Source organism: Alosa alosa, chromosome 18 (genome assembly GCF_017589495.1).
Source record: "Alosa alosa isolate M-15738 ecotype Scorff River chromosome 18, AALO_Geno_1.1, whole genome shotgun sequence".
Taxonomy (NCBI): Eukaryota; Metazoa; Chordata; class Actinopteri; order Clupeiformes; family Clupeidae; genus Alosa; species Alosa alosa.
The window spans coordinates 22,782,901-22,806,003 of NC_063206.1; the positions used below are offsets into that span (position 1 = coordinate 22,782,901).

Consider the following 23,103-nt stretch of genomic DNA (forward strand, 5'->3'; position numbering starts at 1 on the left):
TTGTATCAAGCCATAGCTGTAACCATAGACGTTGCTGTAACTGCAACACCATCGCTGTCAGCCATCGAATTCTCCGGACTCATTTTAGTGATGGAACAACTTCCGGAATAAACAAGACTGATATCGGTTGAGCGTGTGTGGAGATTTTGGGCAAACATTGTTTCATAGTAATGCTGCACTTTATTTTTGTCACTAGGTAAATATTTTGGAGTGCATGTTTTCACTGATGGAGAAATAATGTTGTAGTAGTTGGTTTGTTAACTAAGCTTCGTAGAAATGAAATATGCAGCCTAGCCTGTCTTAGCTAGACAGAAGAATGCAACGTATTATTGAATTTGAGTAATAGTCGACAGTAGGCTAGCCTTGTAGTTAATAGACGTTTGCAACCATAACCCATTTGAACAATTAGAGTATAAAATGGGTGTCCAGGGACTTAACCACTTCATGGAGGACTGTTGCCCGGAGACATGCATAAAAGTGGACTTAAAAAAGATGGCAGTGGATCATATGAATGAATACCCAGGCAGCAGTCCCACACTGGTAGTTGATGGAATGGCATGTGTGAGACAGTGGTACAGCTGTCAAGCATGGGTTCACGGAGGACAGTGGAAAGAGTACTTGCACATTTTGAATGAGTTTGTGTCTGCATTCTCTGCAGCAGGTATTAGGCTGGTGTTTTACTTTGACGGGGTAGTGGAGGAACGCAAGCGAGCCGAATGGGTACGACGCCGGCTCAGGTCAAACAAGGACATTGCTAAGTTATTCCATGTCATTAAGGGCCATGGCCAGCAGCCTGGCAGGGACATGTTCACTCTCCCGTCCGGCCTGGCCACCTTCTCCCGGTTTGCCCTCAAGTCACTGGGACAAGAGACCAAGTGCTCCACCCGAGAAGGTGACTATGAAATCGCCAGCTATGCCAACAATCAGAACTGCATGGGCATTCTTGGTCAGGACTCAGACTATGTCATATATGATACTGTCCCGTACCTGTCAGCGAGTAAGCTGTGTTTGCAGAGCATGACCACTGTGCTGTTTTCCAGAGAAAGGCTGTGCCATGCTCTGGGGCTGGAGAAAACAGACCTCCCACTGATGGCTTGTCTTTTGGGGAATGATGTAGTTCCAGACACTTGTATTAGGCACATCCGATACAGATTGGTAAATGAGTATCGCAGCAGACATGGGCGACGTCAAGGGGAAAAGGTCCTTGCTGTTGCTGATTTCATTAGCAATTATCATCCCCTCAGAGATGGGTCTGAGGGCATTGCCTCTCTATCACTTCCGGTTGGAGACAAACATCTCCTGGAAAATGGAATGCACTCCTATTTGCTTCCAGGTCAAAGATTCCCATGGACAAACCAAAAGTTGTGTGATGCTTATACAATCTGTGCAATGGAGAAGTTTGTTGATGCGGATATATTGCAGGTAATAACTGTTCATATCTTGTAAAAATAACTAAATTGCGTTATTTGTGTTGTGGTAATCATGTAAATAGTTAATAATAGCTATATTAATGTAATCCCTTTTACACTGCAGGCTGCCAAAGAGAAGCATTCAAGAGCTGAGTGCTTTATGCTATATAATATCCTGTATGATGGAGTTGTTGAATGCAGCAACACTCTTGAAGATGAAGAGAACATCGAACTCCCCTCTCAGGCCTCTGTGTTTGAGCTTGTCAGAGAGAGTATATATGGCCTTCTTCTCCCAACACAACCAGGTACTGTGCTTGCCACTGTATGTGGGATGGGGAAAGCTTGAAAATGAAACTTCTGTGTCAAGATCTGAGGGTTTGTACAAGACCTGAGGGTTCATACACAGAAGTTCAACTTTATAACAGGTGTCTTTCACACAGGTTATATACTGTAAAGTTATCCTGTCCCTTTGACCTTATCATAAGTCAATACCTCACTATTTGTATATTCCTCTGAAGTTATTATCTGGCCATGAGTGTACCACCACCAGCTGTATACATTTCTAAATCTGAACATAAAATGTACTGATAATGCCTGAACTGGAAAAAGTGTTTGATATGATTGTCTTTCTAAGGTCATGCTGTGCCGGTGCCTGTAGTGAAGGAGTGGTTTGTCTTTCCTGGAAACACACTGAAGGAGCCCAAACTGGTGTCACCTAAGCAGTTCAGTGATTCAGGTATTAAGGTTGTAAATGCCATGTAGAGATTATTACAGTACACCGTATGTTACATTGTTGCCTGTTATTTTACCAGATCTGGGTATAGATCACATGAGCCAATGCTTTACAAAAAGCAAATATTGTCTTTTTCATATGTGATATGTGTCTGTTCAACAGAAATAAAAATGGATTTAAGAGACCTGTGGTTTAGGAAAGACACCGAAGTAAGACCTCAGCAGTTTTCTACTTTCCTTGCTCTTCTTGGCCTAAAGGAGTATGCTGAGGTGTTGGATAGCCTTGAAGTCCCACTCGTTGTTGTCCTGTGCCTGGTCACATACATTGTCCTACAGGTGAAGCATCAACAACCTGTAAAAATGACTAATGATCTAAAACATTTCTTATTAAAGCAACATCATTAAAACATTCTGCAAAAATGTAACAATATAATGTATAGGCAAACAATTTCTTAAATTGTACCAGTTTAGCAAGCTAGGTAACTTACTGTAAGTCTCCACCGTTTTTGCTATTATTAAGTCAAGTCAAGTTAATTTATTTAGTGCGTTTCATACACAGTGCAACTCAATGATAGTGATCATAGTCAAACACCCAGTAAACAGCAGCACTCTATGTGAAGATTCTTGAAATATTATTAGTGTTTGCAAAGTAGGGATCTTTTACTACGAAGCAAGTTCAACATGGGCAGGGTGTCTTTTGTTAGCTCACTGGACAAAATCTAACAAGAAATCGATGTAAATATTTTCTTTTCGACTTTTAATTTTTATCTTTCATCTGTAAATTGCCTTTGCCTTTTTGACGTGGCGGGTTTTGTATACATGTCAGTGCTGATAGAATAGCACATCTGACACGCCCACCATATGAGAAAAAACTATCCCAGGTTAGGAGTTCAGCATAAGTTACCATGGCGATGTACCGTACCTCAGTTAAAAGAGAACCACCTTCATATCAGTTGAAACAAGTTAAAACCCTAAGTTACATCGCTAACCACCAAGTCCTGCTTCTCAAGTGGGTCTGGAAAAGGTTAATTGACTTACGACTTCCAGCAGGGGCGTAACTAACAGTGAAATTAAACTTAAATTGGTGCATTAAACTCCAATTTAAGTTTTAACAATCAAATCATGTGTAGCAATCTTGTAAATTAAGGTTTTAAATGCAATTTTTTACTCAATTCCAAGGAAATGCACGTCCATGCCGGATTAGTGATTATATTTGCGCGCCCGTGTTTTAGGGACATTGGAAATGGGCTTCAATGGCCTCTTGACCAGACGAACCTGCAGAAACTTTGTATGGGTATTCCCAGGCTACACTCACATACTAGTTGATAACTGATTTCTGTTGAATTTTATGCACCCCAACTTCTCCTTAAAATTATAAACTTTATGTTGTTATAAATTATAAACTGTATGTTGTTATAATCTTTATGAAGTTGTTTGCTCTCTTCCCCTTGCCATTTATTATTGAGACAGATTCTATCTTATTGCTTTGTCTTTCTCATACAGCCATATTATTTGTGTGGTTGGGTAACTTTTATACTGCTGTACTTCAAAACCAATAGTATGATTTACAGATAAGTCGAGGGTTTCAAAGGAAAGGAGGCTTGCTTTTGCATTGTGCAGCTGATGAGAAGGAATCTGGATCTGATCTGTTGCGGATCTGCCACAAAATCAGCTGTGATCTCTGTATTGTTTATTTCAGTGGTTTGGGGAGACATATGTGTGCAATTCATATTTTATGACGGTCAAACCTGTTGAGTGACAAAAAGCATTCTCCGAGCAGATATATTGAGTCAGCTTTACTCTTCAAGCTTTTCAATTTGTTGCCAAGCCAGACACAAAAATATATATATATATATATATATATATATATATTGAAGTTGTACATACATCTAGCACGACTGCGCGTGATGTGTGTTTTTCATTATTTAAATGAAATAGAGATGTGTGTATGAGAAGTTGTTTGCCATGAATCAGACTTTTCAATTTGGTTATGTGTCAACACTGTCCCTGCCAGCCTTTAAAATAAATAGTCCTGTCAGAGTTTTAACTGGTAATGTGCTAGCTTGAGTGACATAGCTTTTGATTTAACCAGAGAATGAAGTAAGAACTTAACCTGACTTTTAACCATCTTTTTACTGTTCTTTTTAGTATAGCAAATAGAAAATATTCAGAAGTGAACCACAATGTCATCAGCAGTAACGTTCTTCAAATTACAATTAGCCCTGTCTTGTACACTTTTGACTGTAATTGGTGTGAAACGCATGAAGGTATTATTAAAAAAATATGTTGAAGTCACAAACAGCCTGATCAACAGTCAGCAGACTCGCACAAAAGTCGCTCACAGACTCGCACACAAGGCCTACAGAGATGTGCTTTTGTTAAAGACCTATTATGGACTGTTGGTCTAGGAGCCCTAATTTGAATGACGAGCAAAGAGAGTCTAACTAAAGCCAATTTAATAACTAGGTAAAATCTATTTGCCACTTTAATGCCATGAGCAAGATCCTAACCACCACCATCCACATTTCAGTTTAGACTAATAAAAGCTACCTTTCCTTTTAATCAGTGTATTTTAGATATTGTGATCATGTGCTGCTGTTAAAGCTGTTCTTTCATTTTCACTGGGTTTAAGACAGGAGGCACAAAACTACATAGTAAATTGCCTGGATAGTTAGCGGAAAGGACTATTTGTTATTCTCTCTTTGACATGACCCTATATTGCCAAAGGTGTATATGCAAACATATATGCAAATGGTAAATATCTGCATGATGCATTAAATGTCCATAACTCCAGTGTCTCCAGTTACTATATTATGAAGGCATCATGCTGCCTTTCACTGTTTCATATCAGTAAATAGTAATCTTATGGTGAAGCAAAGTTGTATTCTTAAGAAAACACAGGTATATGACTGACGTGGGGTAGGAAATGAAGCGCCATGCGTTGTCTTTTGGAACACTTTACATGGTACTGGAACAGTAAAGTTACGTTTGCTTGGGCCATGGCTTGACCGCACCTACCAAGCAGTTTCCCCAGGCCCCATTGAAGCGTGTCCTTATCAGAGTCTGCTGAACAGTCAGCAGCTTCTCTTGGTGTGCATCCCCCATCTCTTTTCAGTTGTCACATTTTCATGTCTTACGATGCATTAGAATGCAAGATGTACATTCTCTCCGTTTGTTTGGAAGAGATGCGGTCGCCAAGATGAAGCCAAGCTTTCCACATAGTCTTGAGGCAAATCAGTGACCGTAGCCATGAAAGACATGCTCCAGGCATTTTTTTGCTGGCCACATAATCGTGTTATTGTGCCACAAACTATCATGTTACTCCTATGACTGTTTTGACTGCTCCCTCACTTTCATTTTGCTTCATGTTTGCATTTGTGCTGAGGTTCCTCTTTATCTCTGTTTGTTGTGTTAAACAGACTGTCCCAGACTCCATAGCCACTACTTAGGGGTGCCGTTCATGGTTTTCTTGTGATGATCACCTTTGACTTGTGGGAGCTGTGTATATCCCTGACAATATTGTTTTCCAGCATTGCCAGTGTTGTGATGTGATTTATGCCTTGTGTTTTCTTATTTGTGATTGTTTGTGATTGTTTTCAGGTGACACACCTCTCTTTGGAAGATGTAGATGCTTATCTAAGCCAGGCCGTCTGTGTCAGATTGAAGACGTACACAGACTTGTGCCATACAAAGGTGAGTCCCATCAACCTCTTCTATTAAGTTGTTGTCGTTATCCACTCTGTTCGTAGTTAGCATGACAACAGCAACACCCACTGTCTGTTTGTTTCCCACATTGAGGTTGGAGTGGGTTAGAAAAGAGAATTTGCAAACCCAAACAGTTCTTTTCTTTCCAGACAGTGGGTTTGTTTACACTTGACATATTACCCATTTTGTTACTTCATTCCACGTTTACATTTGAGGGTTTTATCTTTAGCAACATACAGATGGAGGTATGCAGTTTTTTTTTTTAAGATTCCTGAATTACTGTTTGTCAACATTATGGTGCAGGAGCCTATATTGTCTGCCTTAGAAAGTGAATGTCTCTTGTCTACCGCCATGGAGACACCAGAGCTGTTGCCATTTCGGTGGCCATCTTTTGTGAAACAACTTGGTGTCAGGCCAAACCAGCACTACAACAAAGAAGGGTTAGTGTGGGGAATTAAGGCCACCATTAAAACAAGTCTTGAATGTTTTTCTTTTTTGGATGGGAATAATTATTTTACTCTCCTATTTTTTCCTCAGCTCAGTTAGTCAAGTCAGTGTGGAAAAAAGAAAGTTGAAAAAGTAAAAAAAAAATGTTTGTGGGGATAATTCGGGGCAAAATTGTGACATTCCTGTCTCCCACCCCATTCCTCCACCACCACCACCATCAGCACCCACACCCACACCCTCCCCTTCCTGGGCTGAACCTGAGGAGTGCGATGCGCTGGCAGGCTGACGGGCTCCGGCGCTGACCACAGCTTCGTTTCGCCGCCCACCCCTAATTTAAACCTGCCATGCGCGCTATTTCAGACCCCGCCGCCACTGAGGGCGGCCCACGGTTCTCTCCCAGCCTGCTCCTCATGGCCTCCAGAGCACAGCGCAATCCAGTGCAGTGCAGTGCTCCTATTGCAGCCTGCAGATAATAGATGGTGCTGGAAGGGTCTTAGGACCCCAGCAGAGACATTTAGGAAGTCACCTCGTGATTTACAAAGGCTTCCTATATAGCTTTGGTCTCAGAGCGGCACTAGAGGCTTTGTTAGAAACCTCCTGTGCACTATACATAGATACCCAGATGCATACATGCGCACACACACACATACACACACACACACGCACGCACACACACACACACAAACCTCCACCAACCCTACAATTCTAGGGTTACTCGGAGGATCCTAGACCTGGATACTCGCCGTGCATCTTTTGTTTATACAACTGTGGATGTGGTGGCTTCCTGTGGGTGCGTGTTTGAGCCTTGTGGCGAAACTTGAGACACTCAGGCTGCCACAAAAGACTGATAAGCTTTGATTATTGTAATTTTGGGTTGATAATGTAACATTGCACTTTAATAGGATAAATACTAGAGCATAATGTTTAATGTAAATATCATTATTGGGTAAATGTTCATTATTGTTTTCTGATAGTAGAAATGTTTTTTGGTTCATAGATTGCTATTGTGGAATAAGGCAGGAACTGGCAGTCCCCCAAAATAGACAATAGAGTCAGTTTTTCCCTTTGTTTTGAGTTGGGCAGACCATTGATGATAGTGATGAAGTGGGACAACAGGCAAGGCGGTGTGTTTGTGTCTCTGCCCAGATGAAGTCATGTGAGTGTTGTTTTCATGCCTGCGATTGAGTTCTGAATGATCGTGTGTGTGTGTGTGTGTGTGTGTGTGTGTGTGTGTGTGTGTGTGTGTGTGTGAGAGAGAGAGAGAGAGAGAGAGAGAGAGAGAGAGTGCACACTTTCAATGAGCGCACAGCAGCAGCAGGTGTCAAATGGTGGTAGGCGGGAGGGGTCGGGGGACGTGTGTGTGTGTGTGCAGTGGCGACAGCCTGCTGTTGGCCAGATTAAAGCGCGCAAGGCTGTCCTGCCTCCCGGGAGCTGGAGGTTTTTTAAAAAAAAAAAAAAAAAAAAGGGGGGTCTCTCACGGGGGAGCACCTGTCGCACGCGCCATTGTTCCCTCCCCCATCAGGAGCGATACTGTCACATCTGCCTGAAATCTCAGAAGGGGTGGAGAAGGGGAGGGGAGAGGTGGAGGAGAAGACAGAGGAGGAGGAGAGGAGAGGAGAAGAGAAGAGGAGTGGAGAAGGGGGGGTGGGGGGGCACAGAGAGGCGGTTGAGCCTGGGAGAGACAGATGGTAGAGGGACTCGGGCCGGGGCACTGTCCGAGTCCTCGCTCCAAACTCCCTCAACAGCCATCCGGAGGCCCACGCTTTTGGCACACTGAGGGAATGTGCTTAACAGAAAGGGATTGGGGATTCCACTGCATCAGAATGCTGGGGGAATGATAAACACACACACACACACACACACTTACTCTAACTTGCCACATGCAGAGTGGCTTGCATGGCAGCACACACACACACACACACACACACACTCACACGCTTCTCATACACACATATGCAATCAGTCTCTCTCACACACAGATCACAAAACAAACAAAACCACAGACAAAATACATACAATTAAACATGATATTTTTGGAAAGTGCAATCCAACACTACAGCAAGTCTTATCACAGAAACATATCCTAAATAAATATTTATACCTAATTTTTACACCATTAGAAATATATTTCACCCTTAATATTATAAATAGCTTGAGAGTATGTAAGTGGTTTTAATCCTTCCCTAACAAAACTAAATGAAGCTGGGAAATTTGCATTTTACAAGTCCCATAGTTTTGTATCTTGTTTTTTTCTGTCTTGCCGGTCTCTGTGGCACAGACGCCAGGGGTTACCCAGAATCTCCGGGCTCTGCCCTGAGGGTCTGTGAGCCTTGCTGGCATCTGGCTTGAGGAGTGGTTCTTTGTTTATGTTTTGGGGAGCCACAAGTGCCTCCCTCCTCAGGACAGCTTTCACTGTTTCCAGTTAGCCGACTGGTTTACTCAGCCCCTCTCCTCTGATGGGGCTAAAGAATATATACTAGTTGAGCTGTAAAAGTAGTTTAGCGATAGAGAGGTGTCTTCAAAAGGCTCGCTGTACACCATGGCTTCTATCACAGTTAATTGGAATTGATCACAGGCAAAATTACTCTCGTGTTTTCTCAATTCATTTTATTTAGACCAGGACTTCTTACATCATCAACAAAAGTAAGTGTATAATGTATAGACGACAAACTAAAGACTAATGCTAGGGCCTGCAGTAAACACACACACACATACACACACACACAGTCTCATTCTGAAGGTTTGACATCTCATCACATCACTCAAACAGCAGCAGACCACTAGGCAAACAGAGGAGGACATAGGGTTGCCAGCTGAGGGACTGTGTGTGTGTGTGCGCGTGCGTGTGCGCGTGCGTGTGTGTGTGTTCTGTGTGTGTGTGCGTGTGTGTGTGTGTGTGTTCTGTGTGTGTGTGTGTGTGTGTGTGTGCATGGCCGTCCGCCTGGGAGGTGCAAGCCGCTGTCTGCACAAGGGCCTTTATCTACTGCGCCTGCCCTTTGTTTGCTTTAGGTTAAGCTGTGTTTGAGTGGCGAGCAGGTGGTAGGCCCACAATCTTCCCTCACTTGTGTGTGTGTGTGTGTGTGTGTGTGTGTGTGTGAGATCAGTCTAATCAGGCATGTCTCTTATCTCCAGTCTGGTGCAGGCGAAGGGTGGGGGGGGGTGGTGTGTGTGTGTGTGTAGAGGTGGGGAGGGGGTGCAGGTGAGGCTGGAGGGTAAACATTGCTAGCGGAACATCTGCCCCATGCGTCCCTGTACCTCTTCAACAGGTGAGCAGCCCCAGGGCTATCTGGGTGTGTGTGTGTGTGTGTGTGTGTGCGTCCGCCCAGTCTAGGAAATATCCACTCTTGCCCTTTCTTCTGCCACACTTCTCTTGTTGCCTTTTTTGTGCATTTGAGGTGTGGGCTACTTGTTTGAAATAACATCTCTCTGAAACAAGAGCTTAAAACCGCTGTTGCACAATGAGGCTAGTAATACATCTTAACCCCCACCGAGTGAGTGCAGATGGTGTTGGAGAGGTGTATTGTACTCAATTGAGGCCTCTCAGTCCCTTTGTTAATTTGCCAGGTACAGTATAGTGCGAGAATCCCACAGATGTCCCACAACATCTGTAGATCTCTATCATGTAAATCAAAGATTAAATCATTTGCCAAGCGGCCAATGATGACAAGTATATGTCAATGATATCGACATTGCTTTATATATGGTATAACATTATATACATGATATTATAGAAATAGAAAATATAGTTATCTTCCCCACCATTTAGTTGTAGATGTGATCTAACAGCCATATATATTCCTGCACTCCCTTCGGCAGGTTCCATGTGTGGACGCCAGGGCTGTTCAGCTGGGCTCCCTGTTTGTGCGGGGGCTCACCTACATGGTGGCAGCCAACAGCGCCTGTGGCTCTCCCCTCAGCATGGAGGACCTGATGCCCTGGAGGATGTTTGATGGCCTGCTCTTTCACCAAAAGTATCTGCTGGCACAGTCTGGACGGGCCACTGAGGAACTCCTGGAGGGCAATGTGAGTAATGAGATGCATTCCTACTCATTTGAACGCATATATTAGTGGCAACATGAGGAAATTATCCTAATGCATTAACATTCAGTTGGTAAAAGTGAAACACTATCCACCAAAGATAAACAATGAGAAAAATGTTGATTCTAAGGCTTGAAATAGTTTCTGAGGAACCCTATATGGCAGTTGGTTCAGAAGAGAGAAGGTTCAAGATAACACAGTAAGAGGAATGTGTCTGCTAGGTTTTAAACTGTGGCTAAATATAACCAGATTAAAAGATGAGAAACCCTTGAGGGATCCATATAAACCAATTCTTTTCCACCATGAATGGGGATTTATTGCATGTGTAACAACCATAAATGATGCATAGCAAAAACAACACTAATTATGTGCCCAAATTGTTTGCAGAGCTCCTGGATCTCACAGTTCTACTCTCTCAGAGAGCTGGTTCTTGATACCTGCAGGAAACGTGGTAGAACAATACAGGCAGCTCCAAGGAGAACTCAGCAAGAACTTGGTGAGATTTGTTTGGTGCCTTATGTTAGAGCCGTATGTCTGTCTTTTTTTCCCCTCCTTTCTTTAACTGACAGTGCTCAGAACTCTTTGTGCCCATAATGCTGTGTTTACACAGACACAGTCTGTTTGAGAATGTTAATGTTGACCTTGCTGCTTTTACAGCATCAAAGATGCAGCCATGGAACCAGTTTATGACAGTTGAAGCCTTTGAAATGTTTCGCAACATTTGATCAGCTTTGGTTTGTAATATTGCGGCGCATCAGCGCTGTTTTACAGCCAACAGAAAGCGCGTGCAGACATGGTTAAAAGATTCTGTCTCCACTGCGATTCCAGCGGCAGAGACCATTACCCACACACTCCGGCGCTTTCTAAAGACAGCCTATCATTATTATCCATATGTTGTAAATCAAAAAGGAAAGAATAATACAGGAGGGTATGCAACCAAACAATGTAAGGCAGTTGGTGCCCCTCCAGCATCACAATACCCAACAGTCCACCTAATCGCATCCAGCTGGGCCCTGGCATAGCCAGTGTTCCGGTGGCAGACAGTTCTGGATCCACAGGATGCTTTGTCATAACAGAAATAATTCAGGGTTGCTTTTTATAGGAAGTGTGCTATATTAAGTAACATAACAAGACAACAAAATTACAACGTGGGGGCCTTTTACGAAACCCCTCAAACTCCCTTTTCTTTCAAACGGCATCCAGTGCGCTGCGGTTCTGTTCGCGAGATTAAAAGAGCCCCAACTGCAAAATTGTATCCATCTGTTTTTTTCCCCTCTACATCCTGACACTGAGCAGCACATGTGACATGGATTGCCTTGCGGCAGGGCAGATAGTAGCCAACTTCGGCCCTGGGCAGACTCAGATCTGCTGCTTCAGAATCAGGTGCTATATGGGGTTGCCATGGAGTAGTATTATTTATCTATGTGCAGCTTGCCAGGTTTTATGAACATAATGTGGTTGTAATGGTGTATTGATGTATTTTTCATCAACATTTCATTGTTATTTTATGTACCAGTACTTCATGTTTTATTTTTAGGGAAAAGGCCAGAGAGAAAGCCACACAGCATGAGAATAAAGCCAGTGTTTATGAGTGCCTGCTTGATGTGCAATAGCATGAGATTGATCCATGCAGAGGGAAGTAAAACAGATCAGATTAATGGCATTTTGGGGGATTTTCTTAAGACGGGGAAAACAGACGTATGTCAAGATCGAGAACATTCTGTTGTCTGGATGCTGCATTAATGTTCAATTTAAGTGTCTTTGTCTTTCCCGCATGGCAAGCAACCATCTACCACCCGCTTTCAAATCTGTTGTTTCAGTAAATATTGGAATCATGTGCTGACAATATGATTGGAAAATAGTAGGCCGGAGCCATAGTATTTAATTCCTTAGGGACAGGGAAAAAATATAATGCTGGGAGGAAAAAAACATCCTTCTGCAATTTCCAACCAAGAACGATCCAAAAAATATAGACAACAATCGGCTCCAAGTATTTGTGTTTAAGTGTGTGTTTTGCAGAAGTCAGTCATCTTTTTTTTCCGTACCCAGTCTCTTTTGTTATATTTTTTTTGGTTGTAACATTGTTCAGTGCTCTAGACAGTAGAGACTGTCTGTGAAAAATGATACTCTTCTTTTAGTGGCCACTCTACAGCAGACTTATAAAAAGGTATGTCTTTAATTTATGCCTGAAACTCAACTAGTAATCACTGCGAGAGTCCTGTGGGGAGATGGTGGTGGGGTTCAGGCCACGAGGAATTGTATGGTATGCCTTTCCAGAATATTCTTAATGTTTGGGCTCCATAGTGAATATTTAGAGCGAGAGTGTCAAAACCTACAATTAAAACTGTGTCTAAATTATTTTTTTCTCCTTCCTTCATTTCCATAGAGAGGTCTGTGAACCAGGAAGCATGCTATTGGGGAGACAGTACCCCAAGGCATTGTGGGTCTTCACTGCACAGCAATAGGCCACATGGCAGAGGGACTGGAGCCTACATGCAAGGTACTGCCGAGAGTAAAGATCTGACTCATCATCACAAACACCCATGCATGTTGAATGACCGCTGCTAGCGGTTGTGAGGAGATGATTGCTGAATGTGGCCAAAAATGTTATGGGCTTGAAATCATGCAGAATCCCTGACTGCACCTTTAACATCTGTATCACTTTTCATTTAGGTTGTGGATCTCGATCAAGTGCACGCCGTCCGGAAAGGAGGAGATATCGGTTAGCTCCAAGGTGAAGACTTTTTGTCAAAGTTGTTATTCATAGTAACACTAACCATACATGTTCAAGCAAATCTGTGTGTATGTACTGAACCTATGTGACCTGGTATTCATATATCAAATAGTACAGCTACATTTTTACATGATCTTCCACTCAGTTTCTCTACCAGTTAGTAACTCATGAATCAGTGTGAGAACACATCTGTGTGAGTAGAATATGTGAATATGACTCCTGCTCAGGACTCTGTTTGATGTGCAGTCATCAGTGAATTCTTGGCTGGTTTGTTTTTCTCCCAGGGTACTCTATTCTGTCTAACATGTCTTACCCATTTTCTTCTATTGTAGATGGCCCCAGAATAACCCCAGGCCCTACTGCCCATGAGCCACCACCAGGTTTAGAAGGTTACACAGAATTTGCAGATTTGCAGACAATTTATTGTGCAATTGTATAAATATGTTTTGTCAACAGCAACAAAACCGCTCAATAAAGACAACTTAAAACCAGAGGGTAAAAATCATCTCCTGTCACTGCATGGCACTTCTAGAACAGTATGGAAGGACATGGGAGGAGTCGGCGTGTGGGGTAAGGAGGGGCTCTGAAGGCTGTGTGATAGGAATCGTGATGGAGGAAACCCCAGAGGACGCCACACACGGCAACATCCGTCTTCCCTCGCCACTTTGTTTTGACTTCACTCAGAGCTCTGTTGGGGCATCCGGTAGAAACGAAGGACAAGGACTGGGACTCGCAGAATGCCTGGCTGGAATTGCACTGAGGTGTGGAAGATTCATGGGGTCCCTTTGGTAAGACATGTGAGACCAGGAGGAACCCCCAAAACATGCCACCCTACCCCCCCAACCCCCATCATGGTCCTATCAGAGTTCTTAACCCACAGAGAACCTGTTGTAAGTGCAGATTCACCCATCAGTCTTCCCTATGCCTTCGTGCACATTATAACTGACATGGGTCTCAAAAGGTATTGTCAGATATATATGGGAAACAGAATATAATGGGTTGGACCATGGAGTGTAATTTGATTGGCTGTTGAGCACAAATATGTCTAGCAAAAGTGAAATTGAATCATTGAGTGCTTTGTTGATGTAAAACTAAGATGGAAGCAATCAAGTAAGCATATCTTTAAAAACATAAAAAACATTAAAAAAAAAGCTGTTGCTCATATCCTCTTGATTGAAATGCTTTTCAGAGCAGAGTTTCAGAGACCGTTAGTGGCACACAAAACATATTTTTTCTATGTATTTACTTAACCCCCTCATGTCTCTTTAGTTGACATGTGTCTTCCCTTCTTAACGGGTCATATGGATCGGTGACAATAAAGGGAAGATCCCTGCCACGCGGGCCAAGAAATCGCCCGCTGATGAATATTCAGCCTGCCATAATTAGTCCCAGATGAGCCCTTATCTATCCGCCCGTGCGGCTTGGAGGGGGTCCAGTTTCACTGGAGTCATGCAGACGTCTGTCAGGCACTGGCATATGGAACAGTCTCTACATAGAAGGGGGGTGGGGGTTGACATGAGCTTGGATCAGTTCCCTTCGCTAGCTGTGAAAGAGTAAATGTGTTACGATAATGTACATCAGTGTGGTGATCTCTGGGATTAGTCACATGCCATGAGGCAGCTGAGAGGGGGGGGGTTTGCCTTTTGCCACGTCGTGTTGACTGTGTGTGTGCGTGTATGTTTGTGTGTTTTAATAGATTGGGGATGCTGCTCTGGCTGCTGTGCTGACTTTGATTTGGAGACGAATCAAATTTTACAGTGCGCTGTCAGGTCAGTTTTCAAAAAGCATCAAGGCAGAAGAGTATCTGTCACTACTTTCATAATCCCTACTGTCTCTGTGTAAAGCATTCCACAGACAATAATGTATGCCCTCTAAAACATGTACATCTCTGTGAGCAGAAGTTCTTCATTCTCAGTTCTTAATGGATTTAACAGGAGCTGTTTTTGCCATGCCCACACATGATAAATATCAGTCAGATGCCTTCACAGAGCATCATAAAAAAGCAGGGATTTCTCTCTACCCATGCAGTGGTCAGACCCTCCTCTCACAGGCTGCCATGAGATGACTGCACAAGCGGAAATAGGATATGGAGAGAAAGTTCCACCGCTCAAGTGGTCAGAGAACAGCTCTTTCCCCTTATCTACAGAAAAACCAAGCACTCGCTGACATGAAAAATAGCGCTAACACAAACACATGACTCACAGCAGAAAACTGTATAGGCTGTACAGGAAATGGAAGTGATTGATTTATTTTTTTTTATAAAGTAAAAGAAAAGCTGTGAAAGATAAAGAATAAGCTGGCAAGCCACAATGGTGATGAGGTCATGGATGTACAGTACTCTCTGGGTTCAGTGCTGAGGTGGGTGAAAAGGTTTGAATATGAAGGGAGGGACTTGCTCCTATGTGAATGATGATTGGGAAATGGTTGGGGTTAGTGTGTATTTTCAGGGCTGTTTGTACAAAACAAATACTGAAAAATCTCAAGGTGGCTGCCCAGAAATAGATCTGCGTCTGAGCAAGACCAAAAACACATGCCCTTACACTATGTCACATTTTAAACTCAGACAGAGGGGAAAAAATACTCAAGCAAATAAACTTCACAGCAGTTCACAGCAGCTTTTGGGCCCTCTGGTTACCAAAAAGAAGCCATTTGCTTCAAAAATACACCATGAGAGAGAAAAAAAAAGAAGTAACAACAACAAAAAACGAACTGTTTTTCTTTTTTATTTTTCACATAATAGTCACAATTATCTGTTTAATTATGGTCCTGTGTGCCGTACGTTGTAAATATAGCAGCCAGAGCGCGGTGCAGCGCTGCAGCGAGCGAGCGGTGCGCTGTGGTGTGGTGTAGTGTGGTCTGGGACCGACGCCGGGGGCCAGGCTCGGAGAGGTACCGTGAGGGGGACTGCGGTGCCCATGGTGCCTGGCTGTGGTGTGGCTCGGCGCGGCGCGGCAGGCCCAGTGTAGTGTGGCGGGACGGGGCTCAGTCATGCGTGTCTCTGAGGATGGAGGGGAGGGGGCGGAGGTGGGTTTGTGGGAGAGACGGCTGTCTGTTCAGGCTGCACCAGGATGAGGGGAGCCGTGGGTGGCTGGTGGACAGGAGGGGGGTGGATGGTCAGAGGGGGTAGTTGTCTGCCACAGGAACCTAGGCTTTGGCACGCTGTCATCTCTGCTTCCTCACTGGTAGGAAAGGGGGCAGAGAGAGTGAGGGCTGGATAATCATTGGCTCTTGAACTACCCAAGAACCCCCACCCTCATACACTCTCTGTCTCTCTCTCTCTCTCTCTCTCTTTCTTGTTCTCTCTCTTACTCTATCTGTCACTCCTTCACTCTCTCTCTCGGTCTCGTCGGTCTCTGTCTGTCTTTCCTCTTGCCGTCTCCCCTAGAAATAAAATGAAAGCCTTTGCCGGCTGCTGGTTTGAGTTTGGGGTTAGTTGTTCTGGCTGGATGTGGGTAGAGGTCTTTAGGGGAAGTGAGGCAGGCTAGGCCCAGGGGTAAGCCAGAGGAGAAAAGAAAACAGAAGACAAGAAACCCTCCTATGCTGTAATTGTTTATTCTATGTGAGCATTATGGGGTGTTGATTGACCGAGAGCTTACTCTGTGGCTTTGATCCATCTTAATGTGCGTTCATTACAGTGATAAAAATGATGGCTGTAGAATGAATATAGACATGTTTACTTGGGATGATGGTGGCAATCATGATAATTACAGATTGTCAAAATCTGTTTTCTATAATGATCCTCCCTTTTTAGGAGCAAGAATTTGAATTCTTGAGTCAAAACACACAGTTTTCTAGTTAAAAATGATCCAGCACTGTTCAAGAGCTGCTTCCCAGCACACGACCAAATGAGCGACACAGACAGAGTGGAGTCCAAGGTGAAGATGCGAAGGTTGTGCAGACTTGCCATAATCCACAACACACTGCTTGCTGGAGTATTACATTAAACACAGTTATCTTAGTCATTCCTATGCACAAAGTGGCAATCAGAGCACCGATGACTATGCGCAACAAACAGAGCAACCAATATTTACTGCACCAGTCTAAAAATAAGTACCCAGTAAATGCTGCAAGCAACCCAGCTCCAGATTCTCTTTTCTCCCCCCTCCTGTAATTGCACATTGACTCACACCACGCCAGCAAAGAGGGGCAAACAAGAACATTGCACTCAAAAGGAGTCAGCAGTTCTGGGCCCTGGTTTCTCTTTTTTGTTGTTGTTTTCAAGGCACTTCAGTGGTTTGGAGGGGGGAGCGAGTGGGGCTAATAATATTAGCTTCCAAAGGGTCAGCTCCAAAGCCAAAGGGAAGCTTTGCCAGAGGGTGGTTTTCGCTGCACAAACGCAAGGGCAATTATCACTGCCGCTTCAAAATGAGTCGACACATGGGTAGCACTTTCTTTTTAAGGAGAGATCATCTGGAACTCTTGTCACATACAATGATGTGAGAAAGCCTTTGGCTATATGCGTGATAATAAATGTTTGTGGTTTTAACCTCTTTGATATGTGTTTATGAATTCCATTGAATTGGCAGTGAAAACGTATGCAGCCTGTGTCGATGGTGAAGCGTCATGCTGTTGCTTTTATGCACAGAAAGTTGGTTGTATATCTCAAAGAGGAGAAGAGCATTGACTCAAAGCCCTGACATCTCGGAATGTGTGTATGTGTGGTTTGTGGTATTAGACCTTAACAGATTTGGACAGATAGCGTGGTTATGTTCCTGTTGTGAATGTGCATATTGAAGTGATAATTGAAGGGGAGCACACTTTCTGTTGATTGTCAGAACTTCCTGGTTACTGCAAAAATAGATTTGTGGAACTTATCTGTGTTTCTGCTGCCAACATGCTTTTTACAAACAGCAGTGGTTATTTCACATCATGACAGTTAAATGTCTATATACTTCATCAGGAAAACAAATAGGAGATCAAATCGCAGCATGGCCCTTAATGGCGGTTTAATTTGAAAAATAAGGCTTCATGTTCCCCTTAATAGTATCCTCATAGTCTCAAGAGACCTGTTGCTGTCTGTGTCAGTATGCTGGCCTGAGACTCATCCTATGACAACCTCCATCTCCTCTACACAGCCATAAAACACCTCTCAGAGAAGAGGCCAGCCTGTTGTAGAGGGGGACATATTTCAGTCAGCAGAGACAGTCCAGTCCTCCTCTTTTCCAGCCTCCCTGGTGATATATGGCCCCGGCCATCCCAGCTTGGTTAAGTTGGGACAGCAGAGAGATGCGACGAACTGTTACTAATTTGCCTTATAAAAGACACATTCTTTTTTCCCCTTCTTCTTTTTCTATCATTCTCTCTGTCGCTATTCTCCTCTCTTACGAGGGGCTAATCTCTCTTTGTGGTGCGCGAGCAGGCTGTGTGGCGAAAGAGCAGGAAATGTCAGGTTATGTGTTGGTGCCAGCCTCCATTTTGTGGCCAGTGGGCCACTGCTCATTGGAACATATGCTGCCTGTTGCTCACCCGCCATCTGTTCACTCGGACGCTCAACTGATGAAGTGATCCTGTTGCCGTGGCAATTGGCCCATTCAAAGGGACAGCCCTACAAACATTTCCTGGGAGAGCCACCCCCACCACCCACCCCACACACACCCCATTCAGTCAGTGTTTTGTAGTTTCCCTCACCTCAACTTTGTTTGCTTGCAATGGTTGTTCTTTATGTTGTTATTGTTGTTGTTTGTATATTAGATAATGGTAGGCTATCTTTGAGGGCATGTCTTGTGTGTTTGTATACAGTCTCAGGTCAGGAGATAATAGCTGGTTGTCTCCGGCATTTAACCACTGGATTTAACTTTGATTCAACCTACAAAAAGCAGGTGTAGATGTTTTGGTACGAGAAAACTGGAACTGTTGGTGACATGCCATGATCTGCATAGATATTGAATTCATTTTTGTCACTGTGAAGTTATTTTTCTTCACAAATTTAAACTATGAATTTTCTTCATTAGCAACACAATGTCAGTATATACATCAATGGGCATCCTGTGTTGCCTCTTTCCCCATCTCCACTCAGTAATTCTAAACATCTGCACGTAGTTAGTTTTTTATTCAGGATCGTTGTTTATGTTGTCGAATGTTATAGAACTATCACAGTAATTGCTAGCAGTATAATTACCCTTATAAAGTTCAGTTCCAGTCTACATATTGACTTTTTAGGTGAAATACAAGAAATCCATATGGAATTGCTAAATGACATAATTTTTACGTTTCAAATGTCTCATTCCGAGGGCAGATCTTTGCTGACTTCCATTGTTGCACACCCACACACACACACACACACACACAAATTACTCTCAAGGGGAATAGTCACCAGTAGCCATGTCCCAACGGGTAGGTCTCTGCCATTGAAGGCCCCATTGTAGAGGACTACTGTACGTGGCTCCCAGGCTGTCGGTGTTCGGTGTCGCTGTTTGTAACTGCCACTGCCCGGTTAACCCGATCCACAAAGGGACGGGCCAGGAGTGCTCCGGCACAAAGGGGCGCGGACAGGACCAGTGAATGGCAGAGGAAACAGAATCCTGAAAGGGACTTTTGGATGCAGTCTGTTCGCTTCCTCTCAGGTCAACTCCAGCCGCCTGGCTGTAGTCGCTCCTCCAGAAGTCAAGTTTTTTTTTCTTTTCTTTTTTTTTTTCATTCCAGGAGGGGCTCCCCACGTGCCCCCACCCACCATGTCCCCCGTCCGCCTGTGTCTGCTGTTTCACAGTCCTGGTGACCATATGCCAAGGAGCGTGCATGAATTACTAGGCTTGGGGAGTCGAAAGTCAAGCATCTTTAAGTCTCTAAAACGCGGACCTCATTTGTTGGGTAATGGCATCTTACTGTAGATGTTTAAAGACATGGTGTGTCTGACATGGTGTCTTAAAATTGTCAGGTTGGCTGAGGTGATAATGATGTTGGCTATGAAACAAGCAAACCAATAAATTAGGAAAAGATTGGAAAGGCTGCAATTGGTTAAGTATAAGTATAGTCTTTTGATCCTGTGAGGGAAATTTGGTCTCTGCATTTATCCCAATCCATGAATTAGTGAAACACACTCAGCACACAGTGAAATGAAGCACACACTAATCCCAGCGCAGTGAGCTGCCTACAACAACAGCGGCACTCGGGAGCAGTGAGGGGTTAGGTGCCTTGCTCAAGGGCACTTCAGCCGTGCCTACTTGTCGGGGTTCGAACCGGCAACCCTCCGGTTACAAGTCCGAAACACTAACCAGTAGGCCACGGCTGCCCCTGCTGTTTTTATTTATCCCAGGTGTGAATAATTAAGATTTGAATAACATGAAAGGTTTTATACTAAATACTGTCTTCATGTATTAATGTCTATAGCTTGTATCCAAATGTTAATCACAGACTGTTATCAGATGCTGGATAACATCTGGTGGAAAAGTAAACTAACTTTTACATGTTTTACCTCACCCATAAGACCAAGTAAAACAATTCATTCATCAACTCTAAAATCTGAACTGATTGTAAACATCACAAACTGGGATAATCGAGTCTGAAGATGCTGAGCTGACTGTCACACACCATTTTTTTCGCGGAGCCTCAAATGCCTCCAGCCTCTCACAGTAGAGTTCAAACGCATGTGACATCACTGCAGTCCCATGCGTCGCTTTGTGAAGTGGTGGGTGGTTTCACATCAAACCCCCTCTTAATGAAAAGCCCCAGTGAGACTGTAACAAGGAGCCCAAACCCCAACCCCAAACGCCCTTCCGCCCATCTTCGGCACAGTAGTTAGCACATTATGAAAACAACATGCTAACTAATCGCTGAGCAACATGCCACATGTAAGAGATAAAGGGAACTGTTGGGGAGCCTCAGGGTTAATAAGGCTAGTTGCCTGGGGGGGATAGCCTAAGGGGGAGCAGAGGGAAGCAGAAGGTCAAGGAAACCCACATTATCTTGGGATATACCTGTACTTGCTTTTTGACCAAGCGTTCGAGAATGTTTGTGTACACAACTGGCTGCGTACCTTTCCCAAGTACTAGCAGCTACAGTGTGCATGTTACTGCTGCTCCACAAGAGAGCAGATCACATAATTCAGAGTCATAAATGAAGCTGCTCTTGCATCCTCATGTAGGGTTGTGTCCTGTATTGTGCCCCTTCAACTGCTCCTATTCTCCTATGTGAATATTGCACCTCGAGGATGCGTCGCATTCATTTTCGAGAACGTGCACCACCCACGTACTGAACTGACGCAGGTTACATGTGAATAATTCTTAGACTCTCCTAGTCTGTGCAACACTGCTTATGGCCTTCCTTGGTTGAGCTCGCAAAAAGAACCTCATTGAAGTCAGAGAGACCAGATTTACTGGTGGACTTCTGGCTGGCTGGAGACTGTTGGGACAGCAGCTGCGCCATCCCCGGGTGCCGAACAATGGCGGGACTCACAAACAGCGGCCCCTTTGGCACTGACCGTGGCCCGACTGGCCCTTGAGGCGTGCGGGCGCGCAATCTGCGAAGCTGTGCCAGCGACAGGACAACAGCACCACTCTGAATCCCATTTCATGATGCTCCGTAGAGCGTGGCTATGGCTATGGCTCAGGCGTCCCTGGCAGAGACCCTGTGCTGTTTTGAACACTTGCACTCTGCGTAATTGAGACATATGTTATGGGGGGCACCAGATGAGGGGAGTCTGAGAAGCGAGAGCCGCTTCGACACATGGCTCACAATTAAATGATTATGGAGTTAGGGTTTTTGTCATCAATGGAAGGACTCCCTGTTAGGCCCATGGCGTACGAACACTGCGTACACTGTGCTCCAGAACATGGATGCATATACAGTGTGTGGCTTTTATTTTCTGCAGTGCACTGGTTAGACAGAGATGAAGGGAAAAAAACTAAAACCCCACTCCCCTTGGTAAAGGGCAATTAGACGTTCTACCACAATGGGTGACTCGAGCTTCCCAGACAAGGCGAGTATTAAGGCAAATAGGCATATGATTTACTGGAGCCTGCAAGTCCAGTCAGACTCGTCGGCAAATCTCTCCCTCCACCAGAAAGAAGAAGAAAGAGTGAGTCTGTGTGTGTGTGTGTGTGTGTGTGTGTGTGTGTGTGTGTGTGTGTGTGTGTGTGTGAGTGTGTGTGAGTGTGTGTGTGAGTGTGTGTGTGTTTGTGTATGTGTTGTGGAGGGTAGGGAGAGTCAGTAAAGAGAGAGAGAAAGAGAGAGAAACCTCAAAGATTGCATGTAGTGGTCACCTCTCGAGGACCCGCAGTGCTTTGGTAGCAAACAAACCCAAACCAGTGCTCCGCCGTCGATTCAAATCTATTTTGCTGCGAGGCTCTTGGAGCTGCCCCAGCAGGACAATAAAAGTCAATAAAAGGCTACAGAGAGGGTAAATCGGTGTCACATTCAAAAAGTGGTCTCTCATTATGTAGTCTTTTCTCCCTGTTTTGTTTTGCAGTCTTGGCTCCCCCTCACAACTCACCCACCTCCCTCACCCTCCTCCCTTTCTTCTTCCTATTTTTCCCCTCTCACTCTTACTCTCTCCATCCGACACAGTGACATTTAAATAGCTCTTTTCCTAACAGGAAGACTTAGGAGAAAGCCGCCATCCCTTGGCTATATTTAGGTGGCAATGTTTATAAATGGCATCCTTTTTCACAGAAGCACTGACTCAAGGTCTGCCACACAAGAACAGCACAAGCCCATGCTGTGAGGGGGCCTTGTTGCACTCCCATTCTTTTTACTGTGCCCAGGACATCCTCATGATGCTAGCCTCTTACACTCAAATTAAACACCATAGCAGATTGACAGCCAGTGGTTGAGATCTAGCTAGCCTTGCTCAGCAGCAATTTGGTGCCAGCTTTTTGGTCATTATTCTAAATGAATCATATTATAATAACACATTATAGGCCATAATGGCTATATCCATCTTGCCTCAAAATGAACAACAGGAGAAAAGCATCTTTAGTTAATTGCTATTAAATATATATATATATAGTATAAGTATACTCTTTTGGTCCCGTGAGGGAAATTTGGTCTCTGCATTTATCCCAATCCGTGAATTAGTGAAACACACTGCGGTGAAGCACACAC

General features: G+C 44.0%; 1 protein-coding gene across 5 annotated transcripts; it reads left to right on the forward strand.

Annotated features, from left to right (window-relative positions):
* Positions 1 to 80: 80 nt before the first annotated feature.
* On the forward strand, positions 81 to 14,836 carry fam120b (family with sequence similarity 120B). Of its 5 annotated transcripts, XR_007196553.1 has the most exons (12): positions 81 to 1,422; positions 1,534 to 1,714; positions 2,044 to 2,145; positions 2,305 to 2,477; positions 5,742 to 5,834; positions 10,110 to 10,316; positions 10,719 to 10,827; positions 12,718 to 12,831; positions 13,005 to 13,065; positions 13,398 to 13,454; positions 13,598 to 13,853; positions 14,762 to 14,836. XR_007196553.1 is itself a non-coding variant. In XM_048270449.1 (11 exons), exons 1-10 carry the CDS (start codon positions 418 to 420, stop codon positions 13,432 to 13,434), a joined length of 2,082 nt encoding a protein of 693 aa, XP_048126406.1. In that variant the 5' UTR covers positions 81 to 417; the 3' UTR covers positions 13,435 to 13,454; positions 13,598 to 14,188. The 5 variants fall into 5 exon arrangements, 4 of the variants coding, with proteins under 4 accessions (XP_048126406.1, XP_048126407.1, XP_048126405.1 ...); XM_048270449.1 differs by lacking the exon at positions 14,762 to 14,836 and having other exon boundaries at positions 13,598 to 14,188; XM_048270450.1 differs by lacking the exon at positions 14,762 to 14,836 and having other exon boundaries at positions 13,603 to 14,188.
* Positions 14,837 to 23,103: the final 8,267 nt, after the last annotated feature.